Source organism: Hibiscus syriacus, unplaced genomic scaffold, assembly GCF_006381635.1.
Source record: "Hibiscus syriacus cultivar Baekdansim isolate YM2019G1 unplaced genomic scaffold, ASM638163v2 tig00110467_pilon, whole genome shotgun sequence".
Taxonomy (NCBI): Eukaryota; Viridiplantae; Streptophyta; class Magnoliopsida; order Malvales; family Malvaceae; genus Hibiscus; species Hibiscus syriacus.
The window spans coordinates 785,980-811,611 of NW_024062749.1; the positions used below are offsets into that span (position 1 = coordinate 785,980).

The 25,632-nt window shown below is 35.6% G+C and overlaps 1 protein-coding gene and 3 pseudogenes across 3 annotated transcripts in view; 3 read left to right on the forward strand and 1 right to left on the reverse strand.

Moving 5' to 3' along the window:
• On the forward strand, positions 1-18,314 carry LOC120127391 (annotated as a pseudogene).
• LOC120127392 overlaps positions 1-25,632 on the forward strand; it is a 32,654-nt gene that overhangs the window by 3,670 nt on the left and 3,352 nt on the right. For all 3 annotated transcript variants that reach the window (XM_039145308.1, XM_039145309.1, XM_039145307.1), the window contains exons 2-9: positions 9,654-9,658; positions 16,863-16,874; positions 23,011-23,470; positions 23,555-23,815; positions 23,919-24,098; positions 24,183-24,330; positions 24,532-24,866; positions 25,288-25,417. In XM_039145308.1, coding sequence (XP_039001239.1) covers positions 23,070-23,470; positions 23,555-23,815; positions 23,919-24,098; positions 24,183-24,330; positions 24,532-24,866; positions 25,288-25,417 — 1,455 coding nt within the window. In that variant the 5' untranslated portion in view covers positions 9,654-9,658; positions 16,863-16,874; positions 23,011-23,069. The remainder of the gene's footprint in view (positions 1-9,653; positions 9,659-16,862; positions 16,875-23,010; positions 23,471-23,554; positions 23,816-23,918; positions 24,099-24,182; positions 24,331-24,531; positions 24,867-25,287; positions 25,418-25,632) is intronic.
• The window catches only part of LOC120127394, a 20,983-nt pseudogene continuing 7,038 nt past the window's right edge, over positions 11,688-25,632 (reverse strand).
• LOC120127393 lies at positions 20,183-21,144 on the forward strand (annotated as a pseudogene).

Below are 25,632 nucleotides of genomic sequence, written 5' to 3' on the forward strand. Positions count from 1 at the left end.
TCATCACATTTTTTCACTGTTTCTAGTTATTACCCTTTTTCTCTGCTGGTAAAGATATTGTTCTTTCAATCCTGATTATCTAGGAAAGACTTGGGTTTGGGTTAATTTTAGCTTGGAAGTTGCTAATTTTTATGATGTTAAGTTACCAGAATGCTGATAGGGTGGTGAAGGGGTTAATTGAGTTTTGGTTTGAGTTCTTTCGTTTTGCATTTGCTTATGCTGCAAAGCCATACAAACCTCCTTGTCAAAGGTGCAGTCTTTAGATGGTTCCTAAGATAGAAAGGAGAAATGGGTAATGGGACTTCTCGCGTTGCTGGTTGCTTTAATGGAAAAAGTGAGGTTGATTTAGATCTAGAGCCCTTGGAAGAAGGTTTAGGCCATTTACTCCATCAAAACCTGAGACGTTTACAGTTGATTCGAGTACTCTTGATTCCGAGACTTTACACATTTTTTCACTGTTTCTAGTTATTACCCTTTTGCTCTGCTGGTAAAGATATTGTTCTTTCAATCCTGATTATCTAGGAAAGACTTGGGTTTGGGTTAATTTTAGCTTGGAAGTTGCTAATTTTTATGATGTTAAGTTACCAGAATGCTGATAGGGTGGTGAAGGGGTTAATTGAGTTTTGGTTTGAGTCCTTTCGTTTTGCATTTGCTTATGCTGCAAAGCCATACAAACCTCCTTGTCAAAGGTGCAGTCTTTAGATGGTTCCTAAGATAGAAAGGAGAAATGGGTAATGGGACTTCTCGCGTTGCTGGTTGCTTTAATGGAAAAAGCGAGGTTGATTTAGATCTAGAGCCCTTGGATGAAGGTTTAGGCCATTTACTCCATCAAAATCTGAGACGTTTACAGTTGATTCGAGTACTCTTGATTCCGAGACTTTAAGTGGGTCATTTAGGAATGATACCATTGAGGAACCTTCGGGACTACAAAGAATGAATAAGAGTTTTCCAGAAACCACATTCAGGGCCATCTCTGGTGCATCTGTCAGTGCAAATGTTTATACGACTAGAACTGGTAATCAAAGTGTGATGTTTGCTTGAGAAGGGTGTGATGTATGGACCCCTCGATGCTAGTGATAAATCCAATTTCTCTGCTCCACTTGCCCGCGATCGTAGAAGACCTCGTTTCCTGCATTTGATGAGAAGTGTTACTGGGCCAGTGAAACGAACCTTTTCGAAGCATTCAATGAGGTCTGGTTGGATGCAAAGGTTTTTCTTGCACCCAGTGACCCAAATGGCATGGCTTGCCAAGGAGCCAAAGCTTCAATCAGTACCCTCTAGGAACTGTTTTGAATGGGGCCATCTGAAGGGGAGTATGGGAGCAGTCGCAACTTGCAATGGGCTCATGGAAAGGCCGGTGAAGATAGGGTTCATGTTGTGTTTTCTGAAGAGCAAGGATGGCTGTTTATCGGGATATATGATGGTTTAAGTGGTCCAGATGCTCCATAGTTTAGGTTTTAATCTATTTGCCTTGCTTGTTATCGTTGACTTTTGTTTCCTCTTTTTAATTTTAGTTGGATCTTACGTTTCTGTCAATATGCAGAGCTTTTTATGCAGGATTTATTTATAGGGATTACTTCTCATTACAGACGTAAATATGTACACTGCATCTGAATACTGTTTCAACTATATATATATATATTTATTTATTTATTTATATATGCATTGTATTTTATCTTTATTTGTAATTTTCTGACTGCCGGAAGTCTTCCACGGAAGCTGCTCTCAACCTATCGTTGGGGGCAACCTACTACCCTATCTCCTCTTATCTCTATTGTATATGAAAATAGGGTTTTATTGTTGTTGTGGAATTGATCCTTTAAAACTTGAAATATCAAAGAGTAGAGATCCTGATACTGGTTTAGAATGCAACAAAGAAGATCATACAATTTCTTGTTCTGATCAAGAAACATCATCTAGTGTAGGAAAACCACTTAATGGAGTAAATAACAAGGGTAGATCTTCTAATATTGAAATAACTGAGGAAAATGATGACGTGGGGCAGCAATGAAAGGAATGCATGTAATTGTAGAAAGTCCAGTTTAGGGGTTGAATCTGAGTCTGTTCCACTCGCCAACTTATCTGGCAGAGGCAGGAAAAGCATGCGGTTATATGAACTACTTCAGATGGAACCATGGGACGGTCAAGGTTCTTTGTCATTCTTACAAATGGGTAGACAAGGAAATGGTTCTTGTGCTTCTTGTTATCGGCTTTCAGATAATGTGGAATGCATCACTTCATCAAATTACAAAGATGATAATTCTTACATACGATGCGAAGATCCTACTACATTAGGAGAAGATACTGGTGTTGGGCTGGATTTTGATTATCAAAGTACAACCACTGCTGCTTCCATTTCAGGCCAAAAACAGAGTACAAGAAAGTCTTTTCTTGGATCAAAGATAAGAAAAATATATCAAAAGCAGAAGTCATTACGGAAGAAGCTTTTTCCTGGGAGTCATGATTGGCACAGAGATGAGATTTGTGTGGATGAGAGAAAAGTTGAATCTTCAGGACCTATTAGGAGGTGCAAGTATGGAGTTGTGGATCATGATGCTGTGTTGAGAGTAATGACTCGAGCATTAGAAAGTACTGAAGAGGCTTATATGGAAATGGTGGAAAAGGCTCTTGACATAAACCCAGAGCTTGCTTTAATGGGATCATGTGTTCTAGTGATGTTAATGAAGGATCAGGATGTATTTGTCATGAACCTTGGGTACAGCCGGGTGATCTTGGCACAAGAAAGAGCAAATGATCGCCATCCCAATCCAGCTCTTTTGAAAGATGATTTAAAGAAAAGAAATAGATCAAGAGAGTCACCAGTGCATATGGAGCTAGACAAAATATCTGAGGAGTCTCCTATGCATAACCAACATGGGCTGGTTAGCATGATAAATAAGAACAGAGACATCTCTATCCTTTGATTGAAGATCAAGGCGGTTCAGCTTTCCCCTGACCACTGCACAAGTATTGAAGAGGTTTGCTATTGTTTTCTGACAAGCTCAAGATTGGTGATTGATGATATTGAATTTATTATATTTTTGGACTTCGGATGATATTCATCATCATTATGTCATTGTAGATTGTGAAAATCTTCTTTTCATCACAAACATGCAGGGAATGTGACATTTGAATATAGAATGATCAAATCATAACAGATTTTTTTTATCCATTTGCATATGTTGATAGATTGTACACAATTGATAAAGCCAAATCTGCATTATAATATCGGATCACTTCTGTAGATGCTCGTTTTTGTCCGGGGCTAGGACAGAGTAGACCCGAAGCAGAGCAATTGGAGGCCCAAACCAATTACCTGGCAGAGCAGCCCACGTGAAGCCCTGGAAAACTAAAAAATAGTTATCATGAATTAACCACTAGAAACTGTAAATGGAGGTTTTAATTTTCAGTTAACTACTAAAGAAAGGGTCAGTTTTTTTTAGATAGGGGACACAGACAAAAAAGGGGGAGATTACACAGACAGGGAGAACACGAAACGAAGGAAAGTATTTCGAAAAAAAAGTATAATAGCTATCAATAATTTTATAAGTGCAAAAGGAGTGCCAAAGGAAACACTACTGTAATCTTACAATTGAAAAACAAATAACGGAATAAAGGTATGTTTTTTCGAGGAATCATTCTTCAATTTCTTTATTTTCCAGTTCATTTTTTTTGTGTTTTAATTTAATGTATGTGTGATTGTGGTTTAAAACTAAAATTTGAGAGAGATTAAGATTTACCTAGACTGCCCGAACACCAATGGTGTCTTGTTGATTCCATTCATTCTATGTGTTGGTTCCATTGTCAAGAAAAATGTGGGATTTAATTTAGCAAAACCAGAATAAAATAAAAGGGAAAAGAGAACTTACCTTAATGTTCGAGCACCAGGCCATCGTGGAGGGGTGGAATTTAGCGTTGAATGGGAGGCTCGGTTTTAGGTTCAACGGAAGGAATGTAGAAAGCCTGGCCGAGAGATGGAGAGCGTTGTTGAAAGCAACGCATTGCGTTGCCAGGAGAAATGGAAAGTAAAAAGCTTGAGCGGCTAGGTTCTGCTTGAAGTTAGGTTAGTTTAGTAGTTTACTTAGGTTATATAGTAATATGTTTTGGGTAAATTAACTTTTAGTCACCATAATTTTAGGGATAGATTATTTTTAGGCCCTCTAGATTTATGTGTTTTTCTAAAACAGTCTCATTTGTTTATTTTTTTTTATTTTTTTTATTTTTTTAGCTGTTTTAAATATCTAGGTGCCATTTATGTTATTTTCCATTTCATTTTAGTTTAAATCGAATAGGATAAATTTTATACCAGACCCTGTAATTTATGCGTATTTTATATTTGGGTCGCTGATTTAATATTTTATGTTTAGGTCACTGATTTATTTCTGATTTATAAATTTAATTTTACTTACATTTAAATTTAATCATTACATTTATGTATATATACACTTTTTAAATTTATAGTTTGACATGTTATGTTTTTTATTTTTATATTTAGGTCACATGTGTACATAATAGGTTAATATGCATTGATTTTTAATTAAAATATACGTATATATTTTTTTTGTATATCACGTTGTATGATATTTTTAATTTTGTTTAATTAATTTTTGGCATGACATATTTTTTGCACAATTTGTATGATAGCCTCACTTGCATAACTCGACATATTCATAATTGGATTAAGGGTAATATATTTTTAATTTAAAATTATTTTAAATGGGCTGTCATAACTGATTTGAAGTCTGTTTTTAATGATTTTAAATTAAAAGTGTATCCCGAAAGTGAAACAAAAAATTGATTCGTCGCCTAAAATTTGGGAACGAGAGAAAAAGAAATGTTCGTTTATTTAAATATATCGAGAAAAGGTTGTTATATCTTTAAGATCTGATCTCGATATTTGTAAATAATCGAACATTCTTTATCTTTCTAAAACGACTTGGTAATTTTAATTTAATTATTTTGAGTATTTTTGAATATTGTAAAATTCACTTTTTTGTTGTTTTACAGGATCAAAAATTAAATTAAATTAGAATTTGTAAAGTTCATTGCAAAGACGTTAATTAATCGATTAGGTACCGATTTAGGGCGTTGTGGGGGTGCTAATCCTTCTCCACACGTAACCGACTCCCGACTTCATTTTTTTGGTAACGCAGACCACAATTTGTTGTTTTAATTAATTTTTATTTAAAATGACAACATTTTTTGGGTGCCCAATCACACCCTAATCAAGGATTGGTGGCGACTCTTCGAACTATATTTTTCGATCGTAAAGGAAATCCAAAATTTTTCGAAACGAGAGGTCTTGTAAATCACATTTTGTTTTTTTAAATTAAAAAGAGATAATTAAGAATTAATGTGGTTTTCAAAATCTCACTTTCTCACCTATAAGGAAAAAAATCGTTTTCGACAGCTTGGCGACTCCGCTGATGACGTTTTTTTTAGAGAGTCAAGCCGATAGTTAATTAATTAATTGTCTTTACAATTGAAAATTACAAATTCGTTTTAATTTGATTTTTGATCCCTTGCTTTGTTTTTAATAAGTTTTGTTTGTATTTTGATTTCTTTAATTTAATTCGATTGACAATTAAATAGTTGTACTGATCTTTTTGCTAATGATTTCAGAATAATTGTGTGTTTTGGGAATTGATTTTGAGTGTTTTTATTGATTATTTTTTCCATTTTTCCTCACACACTGCACAGTTGCATTATCATAACATGAGCTAAAACCTCGCTCCGTCCTATTTAAGTAGGAGTGAGAGACTATGCCCTCGTGTGGTTTTCACCTCCGCATGGGATAGTGGATCGCTCCTGGAGCTCACGCCTTATGGTCCTCATGATGGTATTCACCTCCGCATGGACATAAGGAGGTGTGTTCCCTCGAAATTGAACTCGATCCCCTAAAGCCTGTGATGGGCCAGGATTGAGGGTTCGTCAGCCCAAGGGGGCATCGACAAGGACAATTCGAGAACCTATTACTTTAGAACCGAACACAACATATAGTGAACATAGAGCCCGAACTTAGGTCGAGCCTAACCCGAACCTTAAGAGTCCCGTGAGAAGGGTACACAAGGAAAAGCTTTTTGAGTCATTTATTTTCACTTTTCGAATAAATGCATGCGAACTAGAAATCATGCGGTTAGGTTTATTTGTCAAGCAAGCATGTGAATTAGATATTATGCGGTTAGGGTTTTAATGTTCAAACAAAGCATGGGGGTAGATATCATGTTGAGTAGGATCTACTAAAACATGATTGGGTAGGCAACATGTAAGGGTAGGTTTTATTTAATGATTATGATATTTATTATCTTGTTGTTGATATTATGTGTACTAACCCATTTTTTCTTTTTTTTTCTTTTTTTCTATGTCTATTTTATTTTGATTTTATTGCATTCGCATCTTCATGTCATCACAAGGTGTTAATTCGCAAGTGATTGACTAATAAGAAGGCTGGTCATATTGAAACAAGAAATTCTTAACCATGTAGTCAAAATCAGGAGGTTCAAAGATATTCAGATGATCCATGAAGAAGGACATCCGATGAATGAAGAAATCTGAAGCTGATTGAAGACTTCCTTTAAAAGAGTGAAGGCCAAGATATTCTCAGAAGATAGATATAATTATACCAAGGACAATAAGACCCTTCACAAAGACATGAAGATCACTTCGTATTGAAAGTAAAAATGGAGACCTCAAGATTCAATTTAAAGACATATAGTGTCATTAAAGGTGATAAAGTACGCCGACAACTTTGGGCGCAATATTAGATTCCATGAAGAGTACGGTTCAAGGGAATAAAGAAATGAAGAATCACATTTATATTTTGACTACATGGTGTACTGAATTCTTGTTGTCTAAATGAAGGTTGTTCTATGGTGGTAACTTTTGGAATTAAAACCTTGTACATTTGCATTTGCATTCTTATTAGCATTAATTTATTTATTTTGCTATTGTTGCTTTTTGTCATTTCGTTATCTCATTTGTACTAACTTGTTTCTATGTTTTTTCTCTTTGTCCGCATTGCATGATCATGACATATTCAAGAGGTGTTGATTTGTGAGTGGTCATCATAGTAAAAGGTTTTCATGACGGACAAGGGATTTCGTGATCAAACAGACTATAACACAGACAAGAAATGGCATCATGAGAAAGCTTCAAAAATAGTGGAGAGTTACGCGCATAAAGATCATATGTCTGACGAAGAGCATAATGAGATAAGAGATATAAAAGAGCAAATGTCCAAGATGATGAATAGAATAGATGTTTTGTCCAAAGGAAGAGAGATTTCTACAAAAGAAAAGAAAGAACTCAATGAAAACAATCTCGAGGTGTCAGATACGCAAGGGACTACTTTAGAACCTGTTGATTCTAGTCAGTATGAGAAATCACGCACAATCATTGTTCGTATCAACAAGTTGTTTGGAAATGCCAAGGAAATAGTGGCAACTATAGAAGTTCAGAAGGATGAAAAGAAGACATGCAGTCCAAACTCGTTGGTGTTTGATAGTCTATTCCCAACATCAGGGGAAATAAAACTGGAAACTCCAATTCAACCCAAGTTGAGAGGTGGATCTCGTTGTGATTCCATCCCAATATCATATAAGGAATTGTATGATGAACTGTTAGAAGCCCGAGAAGTGGCACCGCATTATGTGAAACCTTTGCAACCTCCATATCCAAGTTGGTATGACGTCCACGTTCGTTGTGAATATCATGCTGGGATTCAAGGACATTCTATTGAGAATTGTTCCACCTTCAAACGTCGAGTCCAACTTCTTCTAGATCATGGAGTATTGGAATTTGAATTGAAAAGACAACCCAGTTTGAAAACAAATTATCCTGTTGAGTTTGAACCAAAATTGACCAAGGGTAAGAGTATTAGTGAGGACATCTATGAAGAAAATTGTTTGCCAAAATACGAAGCTCTGATTCGTCATTTAAGAAGTGAAAATAATAAATTGAGCAGAGAGATGGAAGCCATGCGAGATGATTTTCGAAGGATCAGTCAAACTTTTAAATTTGTTGGTATAGGAAATGTCCCAGAGGAGTGGATAATAGGGGTCACTAAACTTAAAAATGATGTTGAACAGTTGGGAAAGAATTGCAAGATGCACGAAGGTCAAGTTGAGAAGTTTTCTCATGATTTACAAATTGCAGAAAAAAGACGCAATATAGTTGTTGATAATTTGGGAAGATATCAGACCGAGAATCAGATGTTGAATAAGTCTATTGCCAATATGGAAATTTCATATCAACGCCACAAGCGGGAGAATGACGCTGAGCTTGAAGCCGTTAGAGCCAAGAACGAGAAGTTGATGAAGATGGTGGATGATTGCAGTGATCTTATACAAGAGCTTCATAACCACAATGACTTTCTTACAAGGAAGATTCAACAGCAGTGTCTACAGCTCCGAGAATCGGCACTCAAGATAGAGAAAAGAGACAATGTCATGAAAGAAACTATGACCCAAGCAAGCAATGTGGCTCAAAAATGGGTTGATTTAGCTGGCTTTGCAAGAGAATTAAAGCAGATTAACAACTCGACCCCCGAGCATGAGTGGAAATTAAATTGGCTTTTGAAGGAGATAGAAAAGTTCGGAGTGAAAGCTGTCCATTATATGTAAAGTTTGTTTGATGTACCGAGACCTTTATGTTCAATGAAAGTTATTTTAAGATGGTCACTCTGGAATGACACCTTTTGTATTTTCATTTGGCATTTGCATTTGCATTACATGTATTTATTTAAGCATTTTACATGCATTAATTATAAAAACACAGAAATAATTTATGGAAGGTTATGTGACAGTTATAACAAGATCATCCATTCATACTACTTCCTCATCGTCATGAATAAGCAAATAGAAACAATGGAACAATCTCATAAGGGATTACAAGATCAGTTGCAAGAGCAGTTAGTCGGGTCACAACAAGATACGGGGAATCAAGCATCGGGTTCTTTGCAAGGCGTATCGAATCAAATGATACAGGTACTGGTACCACAGGCTGCTAGTAAAGAGAAAATAGAGGATAAAGGAAATCAATCGCATCAGACTGGTACATCAAGAGTAATAATTTGCCCTGGAGCATCTAACTCAGACCTAGGGATGAGCCTCGTCAATTTTGAGCAATTTGAAGACAAATTCAGGTGGTTGAATGAAGCCATTGAAGATATGAAGATTGTTAATGCCCCTCACAAGGAGTTAGAAGCTAGAGAACTTAGTTTGGTCCCTGATTTGGTCATCTCACATAAATTTAGGGTGCCTAATTTTGAGAAATATGATGGCACTAGTTGTCCCATAATTCATCTGAATATGTTTTGTAGAAAGATGGAAGGGTACCTAAATAATGACAATATGTTGATTCATTACTTCCATGATAGTCTTGTTGGGCCAGCTATAGTATGGTATAACTGTTTGAACAAAGAACAGATCAAGACATGGGTCAACCTAGCTGATGCTTTTCTGGGACAATATCAATATGTTAAAGGCTTAGCCCCAAAACGTCATGACCTTCAAAGGATAAGAATGAAAGCTACTGAGAGCTTTAAAGAATATGCCCTAAGATGGAGATGAGTGGCAGCACAAGTTCAACCTCCTTTGTTAGAAGAAGAAATATCATATATGTTTCACGATTCTCTTCCAGCTCCTTTCTTTGAGTTAATGTTAGGAAAGTCGACGAATAACTTCAAGGATCTTATGACGGCTGGAGAGTTAATTGAGGATGCAATAAACAAAGGAAACTTGAAAGACACTTCTAAAAACCCAACCGATCAAAAGGAACCAACTGATGAGGTGAATGAATGTTACGTCCAGAGCTCTCAAAGTCGTAAAAGAAAATGGGTAGCGAGTTACTCGAGACGTCCAAAGAAAGTCTCAATATCGAAAAATGCTTTGAAAGTGTTCCAAACTCCTATCTCAGATCTGTATCCCCATTTGATTGAAGGTCAATACCTCACACCGAGGCCAATGAAAGTGCAACCAGACCCTTCTACTCACAGCTATGATCAAGATAGTGTCTGTGATTTTCACTTGGGGGCATTGGGACATTATACGGGAAATTATAGGCCGCTGTTAAAGGAAATAGAGATGCTTGTGGAAAATGGGACGTTGACAGAGGAATTGGTGGAACAGTGGATAACGAGCTTGAGTGGGGCATCAAAGAATAATATGTAACATCCGTTTGAGTTAATTACCACGATATTAGATGGGTAATGGGGCCTCCTAGATAGGAATAGATCATTTCATTCTATCATGAAGCTTTATTCTATTTGCAATATCATGTTTGAACTTGTTTTTCATCCTTTCTCAGTTTTTGGTAATGATATTTAAATAAATTCATGTTACTTTAAGGATGGTAAGCATTGAATCGAATTTGCAATTTGAAATTCTTTGAATATCATCTGAATTAAAAACTCTTTAAATGATTAGAGTTATAAATCTTTGACAAGATGACAAGGTAGAAACCTGATAAAACAAGGACCTTGACCTTATCCCCAGAAGATACAATCGAACACTATACCCTTTTTCTTGCAGGGGTCGATATAGCCTTCTTCTATCATAAGGAGATGAACAGGAGGCTTGGTATTCAGGTATGCATAGGAACGGATAACATGGGGCATCTTTTGTGTATGATGTTACAAAACCAACTAGATTTCACTTTTGTTGATGATGTTCAAGGATGATTATGATCTTTACAGATGGAAGAGTCGAGTAGATGAATCTAGTTTAGGTCAGTTGCTTGGAAATTGAACTCTAACGACGAGATTTTCTGACTTTCAACAACACCTAGACTATGACAGGTTCTTCTTGACAAGCTTAAGAAATTGGATCCGTATACCCAAATTATAATATTATATGTATACAATAAAGCTTGAGCTGTCCCTCTAGAGCAATTGGTTAAACGCCCCGGCTTTATGGATAGAATTCAGCTATCCTGATAAAAATGATTATATATATACAATAAAGCTGAGCTATTCCTCTAAAGCAATTGGTTATATAGGAAACTCGAAAGCCCTGGCTTTATGAATAGATTATATTCAAACCATGACCTTGATCGGATACTTGGCAATTCGGTGTATGCTCCACTGTGATTGTCAAGTCAAAGACTTTGTGATGAGATGAACCCTTCAGCTAGCCCGATAAAGGCAAATTACAATAAAGCTGATCTCAGCTAGCCAGGCAATGGCAAATTAAATCAATTTTATAAATAAGTAGTTTCGGTAAAGATGGACTAAGGGAGTCAAGTAACACCTGTTATAGTCAATTTCACACGAGCACTCAGAAATTTCATTTTTAGACCGATATTTATGTACTGCCTTTGTTAGAGGAGTCTACGAAGCCTGAACAAATGGGAGATTTCAGAGAACTGAAATAGAAGTGTTCTAGAAAGTCTAGTAATTGATTATTCTAGTTGCGTCATTTTGTCCGTATCCGATTAAAATACCAAACCAGAAGAAGGGGCATGTTGTGATATTCACAAGGACCGAGAAAGAAATGTAAGTTTGTTGGCCGAAACCTTAAAAAATAGGAAGCCAACCTGAAGCCAACCCATCAATTTTGACACTTGTCAAAGAGTTATAACTCAGAAAAATTAAATAGTTATTGATTCTTTTGATATTATTTGAACTCATGTTTATGATTTGATTTGATTGTGAGCCTGAATTAAGGGGCAATGTTTTATGAAATTCTTTCATTTTTTGATCCCTATAATAAGAGAAATGGGAAAAACATTTTCAAACATGACAGTTTCAAGTGTGAAAGATCCTTGAAGCTGGAAAGGCTCATTCTGCCTCTGTTGTAAAAAAAATAATAAATGGTGCCAGAATAGTGAAGCATTTCACAGTATTAAAAGCAAGTGGTCTGAGAGATTAGAACGACTAAAGAATGAAACTTATAACATTTCCTTGGGACGTTGTCAGTAACCCGCCAAGAAGAAGATGGTCTCGTTATTCGGAAGAGGCACTTATCCTAGCTTGTATAAAAATGCAAGATATTTTGTTAAAAGAGTTGATCACTTCTTAAGTGTTTGTGGAAACATGAAGAGAAGCCCTCGAGCTATTTGACAATAGTGTTGTTTAGTTACACCAGATTAAGAACATTCAAGTTAGGATATGTTGGGCACAAAGAGATCCAAGAGTACCCACTTTGGGGCATGACCAGAAATCCAGATCATGTTGGGATGACAAGAATCAGACCAAGAAGATATTGAGAATGAGTCTCACAACTTGAAGTGTCAGGGGCAGACCGTGAATTTGAGTAGAGCTTACCTTGTAAAGCAAACCAACCGAGCATCAATCAATGGCAGAGTCCAGAAAGAACAACTCAGAAAGCGTAATTGAGCCAAGGATGGAAATGGGGCAACACAGTGGTATTTCTGATCATAACAAGAAGTTGAGAGAGAAAGTAATTTCTCCGAGATGAAGATAGAAAACGAAGACAATAAGAAAGTAGAATAAGATCAGATGGCTCTTCAGAAATACAATTTGGAAATTATGAGTTGTTATACGGATATCTAAAGCAAACCCCGGAGAGGAATGATCAAGTAGAAGAAGACTAATTTTTTCACTTTGAGGTCAAATGAAGATGGAATTGACATTTATGCATTCATGAGAACATCATTTGCATAAAAGAAAATGCATTACATTGATACATTTAATTGCATTCGTGTTTCATGCATAAACACATGATTTTGACAGATCTTCCAATAAAAGGAGAAGATGTAGGATGTTAAAATTCCGACGATTGAAAGGTAGAAGTCAAACATCAAATACAGGGAATCGTGTTTAGAGAGAGAACCTGAGAAACGCATGGGTCAATCCAGAGAGGAAACGTTACTTTGAAGCGGGGCACGTGGCCCGACCATTAAGTCGTTTTATAAAGTGAAATGAGAAGGATTTCTCATTAAAATATGAAATTTGAGGGAAAATAAGAAATGTTTCTTACCCAGTAAGCAATTTATAAGTCCTTCGGGCCATCAGTAAGTCTTTCGAGCATGATGCTTAAATCCTTCGGGTCATCTGTAAGCCTTTAGAGCAAGATGATAAGTCCTTCGGGCCATCCATAAAACCTTCGGGTAGGATGTTTTCACATGAATTTGAAAATGAAAAAAATGATGTTTTGAGAAGATGAAATTTTTTAAAACAAAGAATGTGATTTTCAAAATTTCACAATTTATAAGTCATTCGGGCCATCAGTAAGTCTTTCAAGCATGATGCTTAAATCCTTCGGGTCATCTGTAAGCCTTTAGAGCAAGATGATAAGTCCTTCGGGCCATCCATAAAACCTTCGGGTAAGATGTTTTTACATGAATTTGAAAATGAAAATTATGTTTTAAGAAGATGAAATTTTTGAAAACGAAGAATGCGATTTTCAAAATTTCATAATTTATAAGTCCGTCGGGCTATCAGTAAGTCTTTCGAGCTTGATGTTTAAATCCTTCGGGTCATCTGTAAGCCTTTAAAGCAAGATGATAAGTCCTTCGGGCCATCTGTAAAACCTTCGGGTAGGATATTTTCACATGAATTTAAAAATGAAAAACGATGTTTTGAGAAGATGAAACTTTTAAAAACAAAGAATGCGATTTTCAAAATTTCACAATTTATAAGTCCTTCGGGCCATCAGTAAGTCTTTCGAGCATGATGATTAAATCCTTCGGGTAACTGGTAAGCCTTCACGGAAGAGTAGTGAAGCAAATTCATCAGTAAGTCTTTCGAGCATGGTAATTAAATCCTTCGGGTAATTTTTAAGCCTTCACCGAAGAGTAGTGAAGCAAACCCATCAGTAAGTCTTTCGAGCATGATGATTAAATCCTTCGGGTAACTGGTAAGCCTTCACGGAAGAGTAGTGAAGCAAATTCATCAGTAAGTCTTTCGAGCAGGATGATGAAATCTTTCGGGTCATCAGTAAGTCTTTCGAGCATGATGATTAAATCCTTCGGGTCATTTGTAAGTCTTTCGAGTGAGATGATAAGTCCTCCGGGCCATTTTAAGCCTTCTCGGAATAGTGTTGGAGCAAACCATCAGATCATCAGATGTGGGAGGAAAGCGAAGGTTCTCGAGTACAAAGAAGTGAATCAATTGATTAAAAGGAAATGCGCACGAGGAGTCATTAACCAATTCAAGGTCCTAGGAAGATAGAGGTTCAGATGGCAGCCGAGTCTAAGAAGATTCTCATATCTAGCTGTTGCGAGACAAGCTCCCGCAAGAGAAATAAATTATCAAAGATTCTTTTAAATTTTAAATTTTTCGAGTATAATGTTTTTCAAATCTGTAAGCATACATTAATAGGTGAAAACGTTTGATTTTCAGGATTAACCTTCGAAGTTGAGCCTTCATGGAAGAATAGTGAAGCAGAATTACACCAGAAGATTGTTCGAGTTCTACTCCCTGAAGCAAGAGGGAGTGAACCCGTAGGCAGAAGATTGTTCGAGTTCTACTCCCTGAAACAAGAGGGAGCAAACCTGTAAGTAGAAGATTATTCAAGTTCTACCCCCTGAAGCAAGAGGGAGCGAACCCGTAAGCAGAATATTATTCGAGTTCTACTCCCTGAAGCAATAGGGAGCGAACCCATTTTTAGAAGATTGTTCGAGTTCCTTAATCCCAGAACAAGAGGGAGCGGACCCGTCATTTGAAGATTTTTCAAGTTTCATTTATCCTGAAGTAACAGTGGAGTGCTTTAATCTTTTGAAGTTCTCAAGACTGGACAAACTCGATCATCTTTTGATCTTTGCTCTATTCTCGTTACACGATAATGAGCAAAGAGGGGCAGCTGTAGATGCTCGTTTTTGTCCGGGGCTAGGACAGAGTAGACCCGAAGCAGAGCAATTGGAGGCCCAAACCAATTACCTAGCAGAGCAGCCCACGTGAAGCCCTGGAAAACCAAAAAATAGTTATCATGAATTAACCACTAGAAACTGTAAATGGAGGTTTTAATTTTCAGTTAACTACTAAAGAAAGGGTTAGTTTTTTTTAGATAGGGGACACAAACAAAAAAGGGGGAGATTACACAGACAGGGAGAACACGAAACGAAGGAAAGTATTTCGAAAAAAAGTATAATAGCTATCAATAATTTTATAAGTGCAAAAGGAGTGCCAAAGGAAACACTACTGTAATCTTACAATTGAAAAACAAATAACGCAATAAAGGTATGTTTTTTCGAGGAATCATTCTTCAATTTCTTTATTTTCCAGTTCATTTTTTTTGTGTTTTAATTTAATGTATGTGTGATTGTGGTTTAAAACTAAAATTTGAGAGAGATTAGGATTTACCTAGACTGCCCGAACACCAATGGTGTCTTGTTGATTCCATTCATTCTATGTGTTGGTTCCATTGTCAAGGAAAATGTGGGATTTAATTTAGCAAAACCAGAATAAAATAAAAGGGAAAATAGAACTTACCTTAATGTTCGAGCACCAGGCCATCGTGGAGGGGTGGAATTTAGCGTTGAATGGGAGGCTCGGTTTTAGATTCAACGGAAGGAATGTAGAAAGCCTGGCCGAGAGATGGAGAGCGTTGTTGAAAGCAACGCATTGCGTTACCAGGAGAAATGGAAAGTAAAAAGCTTGAGCGGCTAGGTTCTGCTTGAAGTTAGGTTAGTTTAGTAGTTTACTTAGGTTATATAGTAATATGTTTTGGGTAAATTAACTTTTAGTCACCATAATTTTAGGGATAGATTATTTTTAGGCCCTCTAGATTTATGTGTTTTTCTAAAACAGTCTCATTTGTTTAATTTTTTTTATTTTTTTTTATTTTTTTAGCTGTTTTAAATATCTAGGTGCCATTTATGTTATTTTCCATTTCATTTTAGTTTAAATCGAATTGGATAAATTTTATACCAGACCCTGTAATTTATGCGTATTTTATATTTGGGTCGCTGATTTAATATTTTATGTTTAGGTCACTGATTTATTTCTGATTTATAAATTTAATTTTACTTACATTTAAGTTTAATCATTACATTTATATATATATACACTTTTTAAATTTATAGTTTGACATGTTATGTTTTTTATTTTTATATTTAGGTCACATGTGTACATAATAGGTTAATATGCATTGATTTTTAATTAAAATATACGTATATATTTTTTTTGTATATCACGTTGTATGATATTTTTAATTTTGTTTAATTAATTTTTGGCATGACATATTTTTTGCACAATTTGTATGATAGCCTCACTTGCATAACTCGACATATTCATAATTGGATTAAGGGTAATATATTTTTAATTTAAAATTATTTTAAATGGGCTGTCATAACTGATTTGAAGTCTGTTTTTAATGATTTTAAATTAAAAGTGTATCCCGAAAGTGAAACAAAAAATTGATTCGTCACCTAAAATTTGGGAACGAGAGAAAAAGAAATGTTCGTTTATTTAAATATATCGAGAAAAGGTTGTTATATCTTTAAGATCTAGTCTCGATATTTGTAAATAATCGAACATTCTTTATCTTTCTAAAACGACTTGGTAATTTTAATTTAATTATTTTGAGTATTTTTGAATATTGTAAAATTCACTTTTTTGTTGTTTTACAGGATCAAAAATTAAATTAAATTAGAATTTGTAAAGTTCATTGCAAATACGTTAATTAATCGATTAGGTACCGATTTAGGGCGTTGTGGGGGTGCTAATCCTTCTCCACACGTAACCGACTCCCGACTTCATTTTTTTGGTAACGCAGACCACAATTTGTTGTTTTAATTAATTTTTATTTAAAATGACAACATTTTTTGGGTGCCCAATCACACCCTAATCAAGGATTGGTGGCGACTCTTCGAACTATATTTTTCAATCGTAAAGGAAATCCAAAATTTTTCGAAACGAGAGGTCTTGTAAATCACATTTTGTTTTTTTAAATTAGAAAGAGATAATTAAGAATTAATGTGGTTTTCAAAATCTCACTTTCTCACCTATAAGGAAAAAAATCGTTTCGACAACTTCAACACCTTTTTTTTCTGTCACTTGTTTTATAGTTTTATTTTAACCTGATAGAGACCATGTTAAAGAGCACTGCTGTCTAGGCATTGTAAGTTGTCGAGATGATAAAAAGGTGGGCCTTTTACTCATATGGTGGACTTATCTTCCTTTAGTGGCCTACATCCACGACTGTAGTCAACGTGGATAACTAAGATAAACAGTCAATTGGTTATTTATCCCGGATTACGGCTTCAAATATTAGATTATTTGTAATGTCCTAGAAACTACAAGTAAAACTCATAATTTTTTATAGCTTTTAATTGATAAGTCGATAAGTGAATTGAGATGTTAATTACCTGTTCATGATCGTCTATGGCAGGAATCTTAAGAATAAAGGCAGAGTATCCCGATGATGACAAAGCCATTTCAAATGATAGGGTGAAGGGTCACTCGAGCTTTCGGTGCTGGTTTCCTGAAGAAGGTTGGTTGAGCTAGAATCTATAACTTTAATTTTTTTGGGTCTCACGCTATCTTTCGTTTGAGATAGAACCGAAAAAACTAATAGAAACTGTGTTGCTTATGAGTAAATTAATTACGATCTGATAATTTCTTTGTCATTCTTTTTCTTCTTGCTCTCAGCTTGTTGGTGGTCATATTTATGACGACCTATATGATATATTTGTTGTTGAAATGATTTGGTTCTTTGTTCATTTCACTTATTGGGTGCAGCCAGCTTGTAAAGAAGCTCTACTGGAGATGTTTCAAATTAATTGTGGGAAATGCTCCTTATCTTAGCTGCACCCCCTCTGTTGTTCACCATCGGCTATCCTCAAGTAACCGATTCTTGGTACTATCATCTGATGGGCTCTACAAGTATTTCAGCAATGAGGAGGTGGTTGCCCATGTCACGTGGTTCGTGGAAAATGTTCCTGAAGGTGACCCTGCACAATACCTCGTTGCAAAGTTTCTATTCCGTGCTGCCAAAAAGAACGGTAGGATTATCGAATATGCTGACCTATTGTATCTTGTGTAGTTAGGGTTATATTCTAGTGAAACAAACTGCAAAATATGCAACCTTGTCATATTTCTTGGGGTTGTTCATCCCAGTCGGAAACATATTGATTTATAATGCAATCTGTGAAAATATTGATTCAATTTGAAGGGATGTTTTGCACATTTTAGTGATGGGATTTTATTGATTTTTGCAGGAATGGATTTTCACGAACTGCTCGACATACCTCATGGAGATCGGCGTAAATATCATGACGATGTTTCGGTTATGGTGGTTTCATTGGAGGGAAAGGTATTCTGGATGATTCTTCTTTTTTTCCTTTTTTTGTCACAATTTCATATTGCCTCAACAGTATAATATTTTTTCAAGGAAGGGGTAAAATCATTTATGTATTTCAGAAATAATCGACAATCCTGGTCTCACTATTTCCCTCCTGCTTTAAAGGAAGTCTCTCGTTCCAACGCATATATATTTGGAAATTATCTGATACTCAGATCCGAGTATATAGAAGAGGGACAGCAAAACAATTTATTTAGCTATTAGTATAATCTTTGCACGTTGTACTTAGGATTTAGTGTTTAGAGTTTACGATTTTGTTTTTGGAAAAAAAGCTGCTATATGGGATTCGGAGAAGAAATTGTAGATTTTAGGATTCGACTTGCTAAATTTAGTCGTTATACCATGCTAAAATTCGGGTTTATTCCCTGTAATTTGTACCAAGTCATGCCAAAGTTGATGTAGATGGATAAAACTCAAATTGCAACATAGAAGAGGGACTAAAACCATAATTTTATGGTAGTCATAAACTTGGGCTTTTATGGTTCAGTTGCTGGAAGAATGGGCGCTTGATAAGTGCAGGGGTTTTTTTTCCTGATGAGAAACTACACATTAGTTTTAGTTTTCTAAGGATCACATTCTTGGCATTCTCGGGACTGCCATTAGCAAATCCACGCCGGTTTCCCCTATTAGTTTTCGAGGTGGCCGAAGATTTCCGTAGAAGAGAGAGCATGTATCGCTTCACTTCTCATTAAAGACAAGACGATGGAGCTAATTACTTTATCCAAAGCATTTCAATGACGGCAACTATAATGAAACTTTGCATTAACCAACCGTTAATGATCTTTTAGAATGTGAGCTACTACAAGATAGGACCATTCAACAACCGGTGCAACGTCAGCACCAGTTGGTAAACCAATTCATTTCAATTTATTTATTTATAATTCTAAAGTAAACCCTGTTTAAAGCTTAACTAAACCTTTAATGTAACGCCTATTTGTCGTTAAAGCTTAATTAATCTGTCCCTTGTCCCAGGGGCTCCCCTGGGCATTTGACCAAGAGGAAAAAAGAAAAAGCTTTATGCTCTGCATCATTAGCAATATATGCGCCGGTTGGGAGGGGTCAATTTCAATTAACTAATGCACTTATTAAAGAAAATCAAATTCCAGTATTTAAAAAAAAATTAAAGAATTGAGTGTTTAAAATATTAATCTTTTGATTACCATATTCTCTCTTTAAATTATCAACACATATGGTCGTTGAGGATGCACTTTCCTTTCCCAAGTCCAATACTCTTCTAGCAGCTCATGAATATTGCCTTACAATATCTAAAGGTTTCTGCTTAGTTACATATTGTCCACGTGAAAAGTCCAGATCGCTAATAGATTCTTAAATAGGGTCAAAAATGGTTGCTGGAGTTCCCCCCCACCCAAGTTATGCTATTGTTCTCTGTACCATTTTATAAATTATGGGTGTAAATCATTTGATAATTTCTAAATTTTAGTCATTATCTAAATAGTATCCATTAAATATATCAAGTCGAATTTCATTATTAATTCATGTATTCTGCTGAAGATTTAAATAATAGTGGATTTTGATACTAAATTTTGAAGGTTGATCAAATTTTTCAAAAATTTAAAGAGATTAAATGAGAATTTTAATAATTGATGGATCAAATTAAAATATTTAAAATTTTGAAAGAATCGAATTAAAACTTTAGTTTTTTTTTAAACTTAAAGCATTTTTTGAAAATCTTAGGGCTAAGGCTCTTCATGCCCTCATTATTATTCGTTCATAGTTGAATTCAAGAAAAGATCCCAGAAAAAAAGAAGAGATAATATAAATTCTCTTTAAAAATTAATGATAGAATTTGCCTTTATTTATAAAACAAATATCTGTAGCTAAATAAATTGCTTTGCTGTCCTAATAGTTCCACCCAATCCATACATTTTCTTCATATATATACAGTAAGCAGAACAGCCCCGCTTTCTCATCTAAAAATCAAAACAATACCCTTTTTTCTCTCTCTCTGAAACCTATAATTATACCTTTTAGCTTCTCTTCATTGTTAAATCTCTATGGCTGCCAAGTTCTTTGCATATTTCATCGTCTTTGTTGCCCTCTTCAGCGTCGCTAAATCTGATCCTGATCTTCTCCAAGATATCTGCGTAGCTGAGGCAACTGCAGGTAACTAAATGTCTGAAAAAAGTCAACAACTTGGATCTTAATCAAATAATTCCCTAATATGTATGCATATTTACTTGTAGGAGTCAAGGTGAACGGATTTGCATGCAAGAACGATGCAGTGGTAACCGAAGCCGATTTTTTCTTTAGCGGTCTAGCTAAACCTGCAGTCATCAACAATACGGTGGGATCTGTGGTGACCGCCGCCAATGTTGTGCAAATCCCAGGGCTGAATACCCTTGGGGTGTCGCTTTCTCGCATCGACTATCTACCCGGTGGACTTAACCCACCCCACACTCACCCGCGTGCAACCGAGATCATCTTTGTTCTCGAGGGTGAATTGGATGTAGGGTTCATTACTACAGCCAACAAGTTGTACTCCAATCTATTAAAAAGGGCGACGTTTTTGTGTTCCCCAAGGGTCTGGTTCATTTCCAGAAGAACAACGGTCACGAGCCGGCGTCGGTCATTGCCGGATTTAATAGCCAGTTTCCTGGAACTCAGTCTATTGCTGCTACCTTGTTTGCTTCAACACCGGCAGTTCCTGATAATGTGTTGACCAAGGCATTCCAAGTTGGTACCAAGGAAGTCATTAAGATCAAGAGCAGGCTTGCCCCTAAGAAGAGTTAAACAGAGGCGTTTCTAATTTGAGGAGAAAATCCTCAGATCCTGATTCTATGGGATTGATGTAATAATGACACTGTTAGCAATTAAAAATGATCTATTTCTTTGGGATCGAGTCATGTAATTTAAGAGAAAAATAAATTAATCATCAGCTCTTCTTCTTTCTCTTCCGCCTAATGGTTTACAACACAATCAGATATCAATCGATTGAAAAATAAAAAGAGAAATCAAGGAGGTTTTACATTTGATTTCATGCGTTTCTTTGAAGCTTCATTACTTTCTATCGTATCCTTAGAACCGCATCTTCATCATGGAAACCAAAGAGAAAAGTAATCATAACTGATCGCAAAAAAAGAAAAAAGAAAAAGGTTTGCTGAATTACAAAACCTATCGAATCAATCATGAAGAGAATGCTTGCCGCAGAGAAAGGGAGAACGAATTCGAATTGGAAATCTGAGGAGAATGCTTAGCAGTTAGCAAAGAAATCATCGGTTTTCAAATTTGGATCTAGGAATTCGCGCGAATTTTGTCTTTTTTCGTGTAGATGTAGTGTTCGAAAAACCCTAACCTCATTTTAATATCTATTTGAATCCGACTAATAACTACATGGATCAGGTTTGGGTATAGTTTGGGCAACACGACCTCAACCACCCTCCACTCGACCGGCCGAAAAATATATACTCTTCACCCAACTGAATTTTTTGATATAAAATTGAAACTTAATTAGAATTCGACTTGACCCGAAATAATAAAATATATTATTTTTATTTGATAAAAATATTGATTTAATTGAAAAATAATATATAGAGAGATATTATTGTAATTATTTCTAAATATATAAGGTAAAATTATATTTTTTCAAGACGGGTCAGGTTAACTATTTTTCACCCTAAACCCTAATCCGACATCACCCTACCCAAACATCATATTTAAAAAACTCGACCTGACCCGAACCAATTTTTTTTAAAAAAACCCAGACCCGATCGGGTTCGTTTCGGGTCGAAACCCGTCGGGTTCGAGTCCCAAGCCCATCCCTATTAATAACATACTTATCTCTTAACTAAGAGGAAATATTTAATAACAAAATATTTTTTTTAAAGAATCAAATTATTTGATTAATAGATAAGATACTAGCTATTATAAAAAATTAAAATATATATAGAATACTATATATTTATAGAGTTATTTTAGTAATTTCACTTTAAAAAATTATACAAGTACCTTGATGGCTAATTAACGAAAATAAATGATTTTGAAATATATGAACAGTTAGATAATTATTTTATAATTTTTAATAGTAGTAGATTTAATTAAGCATCATATAATCGAAAGATCATTTTATAATTTTTTGATAGTCATATAGTCAACAACACAACTCTATGTAGTCGGTGGACCACTTGTGTATTTTACCATAAATTTATACATTTATTTTTAAATCTTTTGATTAATCTAAAGTAATATTTATTTTAAAAGTTTTCAACCATTTGAAAACCAAAACTCATATGTTTTTATAGTCTTTAATACTCAACCTAAAACTTTTAAGATTAAAAACTATCAAAACTCATGTGTTTTTATAGTCTTTAATACTCAACCTAAAACTTTTAATATTAAAAATTATCATTTTAACCTCTAAGATAACTTGGTTAGTACACGTTTATTTTTAAATTATATCTATATATTTTATTCATATTACAGACGCTCGTACAATGGTTTCTGTTTGAACCTAAACCTCTTGTGGAGTAAAACCGCCCACAACCAACAGAATTACACCTTAGGATCAAACTATCTTATTAGAGTACGTCGCATCATGTTAAGATTGCAAAATCCAACCATCAAAATTTCAATTATTCACAGCCAAGAAAATAAAAGCGATAAATTCAAAAATACTGGGCCAACCGGCCGAGCTCTTATCGGCCCTCGGTTTCCTTATCCCAATAACTTTCCTCCCTCCTCGTTCCCGACCACCACTGCCCATATTGGCTATTACCCAACTTAATTATAATAAAATAAACTACAACTGAAAAGCCCGCGAGAGCCTTCAAAAATTTTCTCCCTGCTCTGATGTCATCTTGGCAAACTCAAACCAGCGTCACCGCTCTATCATCGACCTTAAAACGGCGTCGTTTATCTGGTGCTCGTTCACTCGATTCTTACCGTTTATTACGGACCGTAGCCACTCTCAAGGTTCCCGGTGTGCCTCTGGGATTCCGGGCCATATCAACTGAGCCGTTAGAATCCAGAAAAAACGCTAATTCAATTCTCAGCGATACCGACGATGTTGTTCCGAGGTTAAAAAATGAAAACGACGACGACGACGAAGAAGAAAAGCCGGGAATTTATAGAATTCAAGTGTCTAGACAGAAATACATACCGGTTTCCAAGGCGGAGCTCTTGGATGCTGTTGTTTCGAGACTATTCGATTCTCGAGAAGAGGATGCTCGTCAATTTCGCCTCCTCGCATCGTAAGTTCCCCCTCGCCCCCCGGAACGATTTGTTGTTACTTCGTTCAGCTTTGGTATTTCTCTTTACGGTGTAAATAATTGCAGATGTTTGGATTCTATCCTTCATGCCGAACACAAAGACATTTTGGAGCAAATGCGATCTGATTATTACTATCTTCATTCCATAGAGAGTAATAGCGAGCAAGTGTCCGTTTCAGAATCGGAAGTTGTAGCTAACGGTGAAAGCTCGAATTTCACCGGGGATAGCATCGAATCTGATACGTTGTTCAATTACGGTCTGGACTTGAGGAATTTTCTAAATTCTTCAGCTAAAAATGTCAGGAGAATTTCCGAGAATCAGCCCAGGCAAGTGTCATAAATTCGACCACAGAATTATGAGTTTATTACTAATTGCTTTTTAGTCAATCTTTTAGTTAAATTAATACTTTAATGCAAAAAACATTTGTAGAGTTGCAGTGGCTACTCGTTTCCAAAGATCTTTTATGCAACTTCTTAATGACGCTCAGTTTGAAGAACTATCAGTTAGGGATTTGATGTTGACAAATGCCTTGAACACCGACTATCTCCTTACTTTGCCGATATATGTGGACTGGAAGAAAGCATCCGAATCCAATGCGATAATATTCCGGTAGTTAGTGTGTGTATTTGCATGTACTTTCTACAAGCTTTCACTAGTGAAGTTGTTGGATTCGGAATGACTTCTTTCTTACAGGCGGGGATATGCAACTGAGAGGCAGAAGGGTCTAATGATTGTTGAAAAGCTGGATTATTTGCAATCCAGACTCCTGCGAGGAATTTTCTCCTTTATATCAAAACCATTGGGGAAAGTTGGCAAATGGATTACTTATAACCTCAATGAGGTAATTCCCCTTTCCTAGATGACTTTCCAAAATTAAAAAGCTAATGCACGGTAACGAGGTCTCTGAATGGTATAGATTGTACTGATACCCTTTAAGTGACCCTTCAAGGTGTCTATGTTTTTATCTTTTAGTTTTTTAACTCCTGAATTGAGTAATATATTATTCAGTTTGACAATCTTCATTTTTATTACTCTAGGACAGGCTTTCAAAGATTCTGATCAGAAAGACGAAGCAGGAGACTGGGTTAGGAGATTGAAGCTTTGGCTTGAGGAGATGTCTCTCTTTCAACAGTCATATCTTAATGATGAAAAAAATTCTGAAAACCCCCTAGGGGTTGACCAACTATCAGATCGCGATCTTCCAATCTGGTTGGCAGCACAGAGAGCAGTTAGTCGCTATGAAGGATTTCTGTCAGCCACTGGACCCCGTGGCAGGCTTTTAAGGAAGTTGCTTGCAAGAGTTGGGTTTATAGCTCCTACACCAGAAACACCATTTCAGCTTGACAGTGATGGTAGTTTTTCTGAACCTTATTTGAGGTATGTTATGCCAAACTTTTTGTGCTCTTTACATGTGAGAAGTTTTTCTTCAATATTGTGCATCTAATGCTTCATGTTTGCCGTTCATGGACAGGATATGATAGGAAGGGTTGAGATAATTTGGTCTTACCTTTTTTTCGGGTACTTTCATTGTTTAGGTTATTGGTTGTTCCTTTAACAAATACTTATTTTTTCTAAAAGGTAAAAATACTAAATATTCACGAGAAACCTAAAGTGTCATCGAAATGTGCTGATAAATAAACCACAGATTGAAAAGAAGGTAAAAAACAAAGCTATGAATCGAATTGATCCGACATGACTTCATCTTTTAACGTGCTTTGTACAATGACTTGATGTGATTTATGAAGGTTATATCTAAGACAGCTTTCTTACTTAGTAATGAAAGCAAATTTTCATTCAGGCCAACATTTTTATCGAGGATCTCCCTCAGTGATATTTGGAGACCGGCCACAAGGAAATATTGTGGTAATGATGTTTGGAAAATGTTGAAAACTTCTGTTTCCATTCTCCTTTCACAATCAATCCTCCAGGTATTGTTTCCATTTTGAACGGTTAATCATTTTCCTTTGCTTATGTTATACAGTAATTGATACATTGTGAATGGATGTTAAAATTTCATTCTTTGATTTAACTATTTTCCGAGTTGTATGCATGGATCATTTAATTGTAAAAATGATGGTGGCTGATATTTTGTTTCTAGAAGTTTCATAATTAATGTTGCTTGTAAAACTTTGATGCCTTTTCT